Source organism: Pocillopora verrucosa, chromosome 4 (genome assembly GCF_036669915.1).
Source record: "Pocillopora verrucosa isolate sample1 chromosome 4, ASM3666991v2, whole genome shotgun sequence".
In the NCBI taxonomy this organism is placed as follows: domain Eukaryota; kingdom Metazoa; phylum Cnidaria; class Anthozoa; order Scleractinia; family Pocilloporidae; genus Pocillopora; species Pocillopora verrucosa.
This window is the reverse complement of record NC_089315.1, coordinates 4,605,048-4,617,134: the sequence shown is the minus strand read 5'-3', so window position 1 is coordinate 4,617,134 and position 12,087 is coordinate 4,605,048. Positions and strand designations below refer to the sequence as shown.

General features: G+C 37.3%; 1 protein-coding gene across 2 annotated transcripts; it reads left to right on the top strand.

Moving 5' to 3' along the window:
- Nucleotides 1-582: 582 nt before the first annotated feature.
- On the top strand, nucleotides 583-7,498 carry LOC131769914 (uncharacterized). Of its 2 annotated transcripts, XM_059085644.2 has the most exons (3): nucleotides 583-657; nucleotides 4,434-4,916; nucleotides 6,377-7,498. In XM_059085644.2, exons 2-3 carry the CDS (start codon nucleotides 4,482-4,484, stop codon nucleotides 6,521-6,523), a joined length of 582 nt encoding a protein of 193 aa, XP_058941627.2. In that variant the 5' UTR covers nucleotides 583-657; nucleotides 4,434-4,481; the 3' UTR covers nucleotides 6,524-7,498. The 2 variants fall into 2 exon arrangements, with proteins under 2 accessions (XP_058941627.2, XP_058941626.2); XM_059085643.2 differs by lacking the exon at nucleotides 583-657 and having other exon boundaries at nucleotides 4,327-4,916.
- Nucleotides 7,499-12,087: the final 4,589 nt, after the last annotated feature.

Genomic DNA, 12,087 nt, shown 5'->3' with positions numbered 1-12,087 from the left:
TGTCTCATGTTCAATGCGATATCTCACAACTGAGCGCAGCGAACAAGTAAGATATCAGATTGAACAGGAGAAGAGAAATTCCCCATCTACAAGCAACCATGTATGACCTTATTGCGGCAACAGTATGTTACTGACAAAATACACCCACTGAAATAATTTTACAATCTTTTTAGCGCAGAATATTACCACACGAACGAGAGTGGCTTGGGTCATTTTAGCTTTTCGTTTTGCTTTGTTATTTTCACTTTCGGTTCGATTTGGATACCATGGTAACGGCTTGACAAGTAATATCATTCCTGCGATAAATTATGAAATTATCAGGGGCCAACTGGTTGATGTTAATAACACTTAAAGTTGAAAAGCTTAACTTGAACACTGACATTTTCTTTACTGGCTTATTTCGAGAGCTAGAGAAAGATTCAATAAGTGTTCAAATTCCCTTAAGATTAAAATGCTACTTTAAAATACGGCCTCTAATCTTCGCGAAAAGATTTTAAAAACATTTCTAATTTATCAAACATTATGCACAGCTGTCACGTTTAATCATGAATCTTAATGTCATTTTCGCATGAATTTTTATGCTAACTGCATGGAAAAAACACATGACTACGTTATAGAGAATGCATACGAGTCACAGGCGAAGGTAAATTGCTGGAGGTAAGAAAAAAGAAAACGTTTATTAACAGCCTTAAGTTTAACACTTCAGTTAGGACAAGGCCAAAATCGAAGTCAAAACAATCCCGTTGTGAAACGTAGCAGTTGAAATATTACGGCGATGAAAATGTTGCGTCAATCTATTGTTTGATCTAAAACGTAACGTTTAGTTTAATAATATTTATTCAACGCCAGAACATTCTTTATCATCTAGATAGCATTAAGCTGATCCCCCTTTTTAAATCATAGTTGAAAGCCCAAAAATTAACAATGAAAATAAAACCAACAAGGGCAAGATGTGTCCTTGTCATCAATTATACATGGCCATTGATAATACAAAATGTTGATTCACTTGTGTAATTTGTTTTTACTGTCTTATGCTTTTAATTTGACAGAAAAATAATCTTCTGCCGGAAATCGCTTTAGATTTAAAAAAGTTCGCTTGGTTTACTTTGAACTGAATTCGAATTTTCATGGTAAAAATGTTCCTATGGTTCAAAAACTGTAGAAATTTTCAGCGTTTTCAAAGGATACGCATAAATAATTTTACTTAATGTCAAAAACACGAAAGCATTAACATCTGCCTACGTTGTGTTTGTGTCTCTTTTTGAAGGGAAGAACGTAAATAAAGATTTGTCGATCAATGGTTTTGACCTTTAAAAAACCCATGTGTTGCGGGTTTTTTCTAAATTTTTCTGAATCGCGATGGCAGATCGGCTGATAATTTTCTAGAATTCCAGGTTTCTCTTTCCATGTCGAGCTTCTAAGCAACTTGGGATTTTATGGTGCATCGTGAGTTATCAGTCGGTTTTAGTCATATTTTCGAGTTTAGTTGATCTAGTTGTCATTCTTTGGCATTTCAAAGTGTCTCAAAATGCTTTCGTTCAAAAGATCTTGGAAGGTGTTTACAGTCGTGTTGAAATATCCATGCATTTCTTTTGTTGTTATTCTATTTCATTGTTTTTTTTTAATGTGTCGTCTGATATGAGCAAATTTTAGGAAATAAAATTTCAAACACCCACCAACTTCACAACTGTCCTCAAATTAAGAAAGATGTTTTTTCGTCTTGTCACGAGCGTGGGACAAAGAAAAATTCTGAGCCCCCATGAGGAATCGAACCTCAGACCTTCGGATTTGCGCTCCAATGTTCTACCACTAAGCCACAAAGACTCTCCGGTGAGTGGAGTCTATTACGAAGTTTTAATGACACACATCCTACATACTGCTAGGATCAGCAATGTCGATAGAGTAATGTTTTTGACAGAAAAGTAGAGATGGCAAGTTTTGAGCTCGGTGATGAGGTTCGATTCCTCATGAGGACTCAGAATTTTCTTTGTCCTACGCTCGTGACAAGACGAAAAATCATCTTTCTTAATTCTTCACCGAGCTCAAAACTTACCATCTCTACTTTTCTGTCCTCAAATTGTACTCAAAAGGTCAATTTGTTAAATTAAAACTGTTCAAAGTTGCCTCCTCGCAATATTCTAGGATTGATCTCTTTGCTAAAAATGAAAAGGTCACGGAAAGTTGTCAGCTACATATGTAGAAGAAGTTATGGAACATTCTCATTGATATTTTTGTCAAGGGAACGTAAAATTTCAAATCTTACTTAAGAAAGAATCTGTAGTCTCAGCTACACGTATGCAAGAACGTGAGCTGACAACATTCACTCAAGCTAAATGGTCTTCTAGTTGGAGCAAAAGAAAGGGTAAAAACCAAAACTGATGCTAATCATTGAAATAATAACAATAAAAAAGTACAGTTTTTACAGCTATTTAATCGGCAAAGGACTGGTCAAAGAAGGCCGCAATCGCTATTTAATTACAACTAGAAGGCTTAATAAGAGTGCTTTGTATGTTCTTCGCGATCGGCACATCCTCAGTTCTTCAAATAAAGTTGACCACCTGGAAAAAACATTATTCTTTGAGGAAACATGACGAGGTGTTTCATTGACAAAGTATGCATATTCATTGAATTAAGAGATTGAATTTCAGCTTGAAATTTAAATTATGATCGCAGCTTTTTATATTCTGAGTGAATTTGGTGAAACTTGTGTTTTTTAAATTTTCGTTTGTACAGTTTTACCCGGCATCTGCAAATCACCAATCATCATGTATGTTAAAACTGAAAAAGTCGCCGCCATATGAGAGCTATCATTAAGATCAAATCGAGCGATGCCTAGTTTTTGGTGTGAAAATGACTTTTAAAACGTTTCTCTCAGCAGAGAAATATGAAAAAAGATAATTTCCTAATTATCCATTTGCATTGGGAGAATAGAACTTTAATAAACATAACAAACAGTCTTTTCAAAAACATACCCCCGCTCTCCCCTTCCTAAAATCTATTTGCCAGTTGCATTTATCGATTCAGTTTCAATGGAGACCTAGAGATCCATAACTGGGTATTTCTTTCCTCACAATAGCATATACCATCACTTAAATACCCTTAATGGAAAAATAATAATAACAGACAAAATAATAACCTTTTATATGATAAGCTGAGCTGTTCACGCGTTTTGATTGGTTATCACTTATAATCTCTAAGAGAACAGACGCATAGATGACGTCACCATTAGCAGTTTTTCGCTTCTTAACTATGTGAAACAAATTGATTCCATTTTACCATGTGAATGTGCAGTACTAGATCACAGAAACGTTAAAATGCGGTAAGAGCATTAGCGAGGTGACACTCGCGGCTGCGCCTCGAGTGCAAATTTTTTGGTGTAACCACATCTTGACGTCATCTGTTATCCATTAGTGACCAGACATCATAGTATCTATCTGTTAAATTTGTAATACTAATACAACTTTCAACTAAAGTTTGTTTTGAAATAAATGACGAATGAGTGCGGAAATTAGAGAACTCTTTATCAAAAGACAAATAAAGAAGTCTCAGCTGTTTTTTGCTCTGCTTCGAAACATTTAAGAAGGGGCTGCAGCACTCAAAAACTACATAAAAACACTTCATTTAATCTCGTATTTCTCCCGCTTCCCATTTCTTCGAGCCCCAGTTGCCACCTGTTCTATGCTTTACAACCGAACAGACTACAGTTGATGCGTCTTTATTTGCCGTACGTTTGCAAATTGCTGAAAAAAAGTTAGTATTTCCTGAGAAAATGTTCCGAAAGAAACTTGATCTGTAAACGGAAATTAGCTTCAAAAGTCAATTCAACGGCAAAAAAGGTTTCAAAAATTAACAAGAGAATTGCGGCTAAGGTAAATGTGTTATTTCATTATAGTGCACTTGAAAACGTGAACAAAATGAAAGAAAAGCTTTTAATTAGTTAATTTATACAGTTAAATTGACGTCGACGTCCTTCAAAAGCTAAAGAAAAGGTGTTTTAACATTCATGACAAACTCCTTAAAACCACTCATATTATTCCTTCTTAAATTACATAATAGGGCAACCAAATTTCAGTTCTTGCATTAATCAAAACCCAAACAAATTACAGCTCTCAAAGCAATTTTAATGTCCAGCTACAACTTTTGCAATTGTTTACCATTCAGTAGATTTGGAAGGCTGCCATTTTCAAAGCACTCATACGTTACATCATTTTTTACTATTGTTTCGCCGCTTCAACAACACTTGAAGATGACAGACTGTTCATACAAACACAGTCTCGAGAAATATTCATTGTGTGTTTTATTTTTTAGGGTTTTTTTTTTCAAGTTTCATGTGAACAAAAGATTGAAAACATCTGTGAAGCTTAGCCGTGTCATGGCCACTGCAAAGATTCGTTATGCGTTGATGTGATTATCATGTTACATCGCCTTAACAGATAACGACAGAAATCAGTTACAACAGCAAGCCGACAGTCACGCGTAGAATGTCTATGGAAAAATCTGTGCTTCGAACAGCGCTGACCTTTGGAGTTGCTCGTCGCTTTTTGGTACCCAAGTGTTTCATTTTGTATTCTGCCTGTGTTCAAGTGTACACTTCAGCCACCGGTGCAGCGCCAAATCAAAGTTCTCCGGCTTTTTTGCGAGCGTCTGTGAGCCCCTCTCCATCTTTAAAATCCATTGCGAGAACTACGAGACTTGTTGAGGAAACAACAGCATTGGAGATGTTTAATTCAACAAATGTGAGTTTAATGAACATGCCAAAACCTTCCAGTGAAGTTCTAGTCTCAAGCAGACATGCAACAGTGGTTATTGAATCTTCCATTAGGACTAATACAAACTTTAGAGCCAATGGCGAGCCAACAAACAGAGTACGCGTTGAACATGCCGATGAGGACAAGAGCGTCGTATTCTACAGAAAGGTACGTTGACTGATGTGTTTGGCTCGTCACAGTTATCATCACCTACCAATTACGATAACTAACCTAATTTAATTTATTTCATTCATTTCTTCCCTTGGAAAAATTAGGCCTTGCTAGTTAAGGAAGGACAGTGCAAGAGCTTTCGCATTTATCGCGAGATTGTGATTTCTGAAATGCCAATACCATACGCTTCAGATTCCAATCGGCACACTACATCGTATTTGGGGAGAAAGGCGAAAAAGTTATTCCGCTGGCGGATAGGTGCAAGGGACTGTACCAGATCTTAGGAAAAATGAAAAAAGGAAAAAATTACCCTGTCTAGCGTGCTTGCCTGTATGGTCATGTATGAGCCATACACCGGGGGTATTTAGTCCCCCACCCCTCGTCCCAGGGTGTAAATTTGCATTTACGTAACGAAGGGGGGAAATACAACGTGTTCATGGTTTTCAAATGGCTGCTTTTCCTAAACTTGCCCCGTTTACTAGGGATAGAATTCTAACGAGCTAGACTCAATCAAACTGTTTTATTCCACTCTCGTATTCGCCTATGTACAACGGGTGTATAAAAAGCTACTCTGAAAATTTTGTAAGAAATCACATCTACATTGTGATTGGTTGTTGCTAAGTGCTGACTTAAAAGGTCATTCAAGGTTGCGTTGATCATGTAAACCGATCAACGTCCCAAAATCACTTAAGGCGGTGCTTCTAGCTCTTGACATCATGTTCACACTCATTATCTGACATGTGTCGACGTCACGCACGAATCACAAAGTCTCCGACATGCTTTGATATTTCTGTTTCACAACCTTTGTAAGATATATTTGGCATTTTCTATCGTTTAAATAATGCTATTTAATTACCAAGTCTCTATAGTTAAAATAGAACTAAAGCGGTATAAAATGTACTAAATGCAAGACGACACAAAACCAGAAATTAACAACGACATTTAAAGGCCAAAAAACAGCTGGCGTTGTTCTGATCTTTCACTCAAATAGCTGTGTTTTTTTAACAAGATAATTAGGTTGTATCAACTGAGTTGATAATGTAAATTAGCCACTGTAAAGAGTCTCAAAGCTGACGTTTCGAGCGTTAGTTTTTCGTCAGGGCGAGTTTTCTATACATATGTGTAACGGGATCGCTTGACTCTCCATGTATATACAGCTGCTTCAAGAAATTTTGTTGGAATAAAACAGGACAAAAGTGCACGTGACAATCTCGAAACAGTTGAATACGCACACAGCGATCAACTTGCGTGAGTTTGAAATTTGCTCTAAGAAATGGTTAAGATCAAATTGAAAACGAAAAAATTTACAATTCAGATTCTGGACTTGGACCTTTAGTCGAGTGAAAACACCTTCACTGTGATTTTTTTTAGCCGACTACTGGTGTCAGAGATCGATATCCTCCTAAAGGGAACCTAAGCAAAGGCATCTCATGCAATATCTATTCTTTCTTCTTCAGATTGGCGGTTGGATAACCCTGGGCATTGTATCTACCACCCTTTTGTTTCTCATAATCACTCATTTTAGCTCTATATATCACGTCAATCAGAGAGGACGGATACCGGATCCATACTGTTCCGTGTCTCAAAAATCACAGGATATTTGAATGGTTGGGCTCATCGTCGACGTGCAAATCGGCTGCAGGCGGCAAGCGTATGGGACTGGTGCTAATATCTCACAAACACAGAACTTTTGTAAGAATCCAGTCGAAACAATTCTTGAAGTGGTGGACATGTCGAGTTATTCGCTAGGATGTAGAATGATCACTTTCGACGAAGAATTGAGTCAAGAAGTATATTAGACATTTGCGTTTGGGGAGTGTATTACTTACGATCGAAAAGTTACACCTCTGTTGAAAAATAGGAACTTTTAGAGTTAGGGTTCTATTTTATTTCATTTATTTATTCATTTGCAAAATTTAAACAGACTGGCTCAATTCAGCTTCAGAGCTGGTTTCAATAAGGGCCTGTATAAAACAACAAGGCCAGACCACAACACCGGGAGCTATGTTCCACACGCTTTGCGAGAAGTGCAAGGGATCCTTAACGTACCCTGCTAACCAGTACAGAGAATATGCAAGCGTCGGGGCCCATGATATATCGTCCTTATCTGAGAAGACTAGAATTTCTAACCATTTTCGAGGCTAAAACCCTCGACTTCCTGCATTGTAGTCAGGTGTTCTACAACACGAGCTAACGAAACCACTGAAATTAAAATAAAGATAATCTGATATACTGAGAGATCAGCAGGAAAAAAAGCATGCTGAGCATGGAGCGACCTAGCTTCTTTTGTGATTATCTCAGTGATTTTTATTTTATTTCAGAAATGCGCAAAGTTCAATAAGAGAGGTTGCAGGATGCATTCTGACTTATCAGGGTGTCTGAGCTACTTGCGCTTATGAATTAAAACTAGCTCTCTTGATCTAGCCGTACCGCTCACAATCAACAAAGGAGGATTTGGAGCCTTCAACCTATTAGTACAATGTCTAATGCAAATTCACAACTGAGATTTTGGAAGCTTGCACGCCATGTTTCTAAAAGGAGCCGCAAGCGAATCCAACGTCATACATCATTAGAATAGAAGCGTCTTCATCACTAACTCTGCTCTGAGTAATTATTTGGTTTTATCTTTTATTATTTTTTTTCTACCAAGATCAACCCATTTTGTCAATAGAATTAATTGTCACTCGTAGGTACACAATTTTCTGACTTTAATGACTTGATTATGTAACATGTTCTGAGATGTATACGAAAAGAAATCGCCGGTTTCCTCGCTGGATAGGCTCGAATTTAAAGAAGCAGTCGCATTGATTGTAATTGTCAATATTGCCTGTTATCACGAACACCTATTGAATTGGATAAATACAGTTTGAGAAAGATCTGGCACATGACACAACTGCTCCGTGTTAAAAATAGCTAAAGATGAATTCATTATGTGAAGCTTAATGCGTCTTACGCAAATAACGGTTTGAAAATTTTCTATGAAATTCCAGCAAATAACAGCTTTACTACGATTAAGAAAATCGTTGGGATACATCTGTGTTTTCGATCAATATAAAGTTATTAATAATGCCAAGTTCATCACCTTCGGTTTATCTTGATAACTTAATCATCTTTGCTCTAGCTGTTACTTTTTGATTCAAGTTCTGTTCACTTTTTCATAATTTTTGTGAATTCTTGTCGTGCGTGTAGAAGATTAAGTTTTCCCACGTATCAAGCATCCATAAGTTAAGTATATGAGGTGTTAATTCAAGTTGTACTCATAATCAATGGAACATTGCAAATTGACGAACATGAATAATGCATATATGATATTTCTTTGTTGAGTGCATCACCACAATTTCATGTCTATTATCCGTAATTCATCACACGAAGTAAAGCTTTCAGTGTTACTCCGTTATCTGTGTTTCCCGCATTTGTTTACGCTTCGCCTCCATAAAAGTTCACGAAAAGTTATAATTAAATGGCCACCATTGTGTGCCATTTATAATAGAGTTGTTGTTTCAGTTACGCAAACAAAACCGACTTTATAATAATTGCAACGAAGACAAGAATCAAGGTCATGTAAGCCGCAAACAACTCCAGATCGAACGTTTCTTTTTCAAGGCTTGTATCCGTTAGGTTCATGGCATATCAGTATTACAAATCGTACATCTTTGAAGTTGAACTCCAGTCTTTACATGTACAAGATCGCGGCGAAGAGTTGGATGTCGTAGGATATTTGAGGATGAATTTAATCCATGAGCTATATCCAGTGCAATTTAGTTGGTGTGGACATCAAAGAAACGGACAAACGTTACCTTAAACATCAGCGACTCCACGCAAAGACTTTCCTTATCACGGAATGCTTATTAATTTTTGACTCTGAGCATCTTTGACTTATTTCAGATCTTTTATGTTTGTTACTGATTGGTAAATCAGAAAGACAAAACAGCTTTTGAAATTTTGTTCTGGTTCGCTGGAGCCCAAGGAGAATGACGTCACCAATGCATAAGTTGTTCGACAGTTTGTTAAGCTAATTATTAATTGCAATTTTGGGCTTATTTATACTCCAAAAAGTCTCAAGTGAAAGCCACAGTATAAAAGGAAATCAGTTTTGATATCTTCCTCTCTTGACACTGAATTTGTGTCAGCATTTTTCAGTTTCATTAGTTCATTACGTTTGTTCAGTGTTTATAGTTCGGGTCGGTAGATGATTAAGAATTTTTCTTTTAGGCAGAGATTACATCTTTTACTTGAGCTGTTGTACGGCGAGTGTGATGAGAGAATGGGCCAGGAAATAAAGTGCTCGATGTTGTTGTCTTAGAGGGTCCAGATGTGCCTGCTGAGTTCAGTGGAGTTTTTGTGTTTAGCGTGGCGGAATGATGCGATGTGGTTTCTGTATTTTGTTTTGAAGTCCTTCTCTGTGAGTCCGATGTATGTTTCTGTCGTGTTGTTGTCTTTGCGCGTGACGGTGGCTTGGTAAATTACTGATGGTTGGAGGCAGTTTCCGTCGAGTGGACATGCGTTCTTTTGTCGGCAGTAGCATGTCTTGTTATTAATGGTAGTGGCGGCGGCGGTATCATCAGCCTTTATGGATGCGGTTAGGATGCGTTTTTTATGGTTGTCGATTATTTGTTTCGTGTTGTTCATGCAGCTGTAACCGATCTTGATTGTGTTTCGGTTGAAGATTTTTCTGAGCTTGTGATTTTTTGGGAAAGTGTTTGTCTACTAGGGCGAGGAATTTGTGTCCGATGTTGGTGCTGGTGTTCTTGCTGAAAGGAGGGTTGTACCAGAGGATGTTATTGCGTTGTCGGTTTTTCCGTTTGCATGTTTTGGCTGGTTCGTACTGTAGTGTGTAGTGGTATCCACTTTCGTCGAGTGCTTTCTGGTATGGAGGGGCGGCTTGGTCAAAGGATGCTTTGTCAGATGATAGGGACGACAGACGTTTGTTGATGCCGGCGGGAATATTCTTTATGGTGATTGGCGGGTGGTTGCTCTCGCGGTGAACGTATTGCAGTGAAGTATTCGGCTTTGTGAATGGCTGATAAGTGCTTCGTTTAAGGTTAAATGTGACTTCTAGGAAGTTGATTATTTATTTGTTAGCCTCTATGGTGATGCGTAGACCGTTATTATTGAAGATGCGATATATTTCTTTCTTGATGCTCTCTGTTTTTCCTCCCACAATATATACATCGCTCTACTCCTATGTATTGACCACTGTCTTACGTAAGTCAAATTACTCTTTATATATATATATATATATATATATATATATATATATATATATATATTTATTGTTTTTTTAGAGGGCACGGTAACGAATCTTGCAATCTGATTGGTTCTTTACCCGGTCAGTATTTTCCTATCTCTGCCCACGGGCCACGGTAACGCTTTCGTGAGTCGCCGAGTACATCCCAACTTTCGTTGTCATTTTTCATAAATATACCTCGTTTTCCGGCTGGGCAGTATTTTTAAGCAAATACGTCGGTCACTACCTCAAGCCGATAAATAACTTATGAATCCTCCCTTTTCTCTCTATCAAATCACTTTGGTTGACAGAAAAATATTGGTTTCAGAATGAATTTGTATAAACAATAGTGTCATTACGTTGGTTGACAAGCGGCCTAAAAACCGTCTGCAATTAATTTTAATCGTTCACAAAAAGTACCCAGAAAGTTGAAACGTGAGGTATTTGGTTACAGTTAAACTGAACGATGGAACTTTCATTCATTTAATATCTGAATTTTCTCGAGCAATTTGTTCATAGTGAAAGAGCGAGCGAAGTTTTAATTTAAGTTCTACAACAAATATACGCTCCTGGTGAGTCTTTCCAATTCCGTTCAATTTGGACATTTGTACCTTAAATTGCACAACAGAAATTGAAGGAATTGAGAAAAGGCTGCATTAAATTCCCTTGTGTCTCGTTGGAGTGTGCCGTTCGAATTTAGTTTTTGTGAAGGAAAGATCAGAGTTAAACACGCCATTACAGCAAACAAACGAGCAAACTCTCACAACTTCAAAATAAAAAATTGAATTTACTCACAATTACCTTCCTCGCCGTTTACTTAATGAACAGAGGTAAATCTTCGTACATGAATGAATGGTCGATGAAAGTAAATAATACTTTCCGTTAGATCATTAACTGATTTTTAAGAAAACATTGTCGTGACAGGCCTTGCCAAACTAGTTCTGTTGGTTTTCAAATGTTCCTACGATTTTTTTTTTCTTGCGCGCTCTCTAATTGACAGGTGTCAGATTGTGACAGATACTTGTAAAAATAATGTTTCAAAGTTTGTTTGGAAGCCTTTTAAATCACCTTTATCGTTACGGAAATGAAAATGTTTCGCTGAGGTATCTCTCTTAAATTTGCATCACCTCTATTTTAACTACCATTTACTCACTCAAAAATTGTTCAGTTTATGGAAGATCTTGCCGTATTTACGGCCATAAGTCATTCGGGTTCTCTCGGAAAGAATTTCGTCAAGTTTAAAAACAATAAATATGTTATTTACCGGCTAAGGGTCGGTCCGTATGGTGAAAAACTGTGACCTCGGTCTTGAAAATGCTGCCCTCGGCCTACGGCCTCGGGCAGTATTTTCAAGACCTCGGTCACAGTTTTTCACCATACGGACCTCCCAGCCGGCAAATAACATATATATATTATGAGATGGAAAAAGGGACGCAACTACATTTCCCGACAAGCCTGTTTCGTGAATCGCTTCACTCTTCAGGGGTTTAATTAATTAATAATTAATTTAATAATAATAATTTGATAATAATAATTAATTTAATTAAACCTCTGAAGAGTGAAGCGATTCACGAAACAGGCTTGTCGGGAAATGTAGTTGCGTCCCTTTTTCCATCTCATAATATTTATTCTGCTCTGCTTCAACGTATTGAGCACTGTTCCACGCGAAAATCGACTTGCAGACTTCCTATATATATATATATATATATATATATATATCCATATATACCCAGGCATTTTTTATTTCTTGATTTGAAAAAATACTGAAAATAATAATCTCTTGTAATCGTGCCCGCTGAGACGTAAGTACAAAAACTATCAAAGAAAATTTCGAAATTCGCAAAGACGGTATAGGTACACGTTGATAGCCTGCGTAGCAGTGATATACGGTCTTCAAGAACACTGATGCTTGTAGTGGCAATCTGTGGGAACTGATAAAAC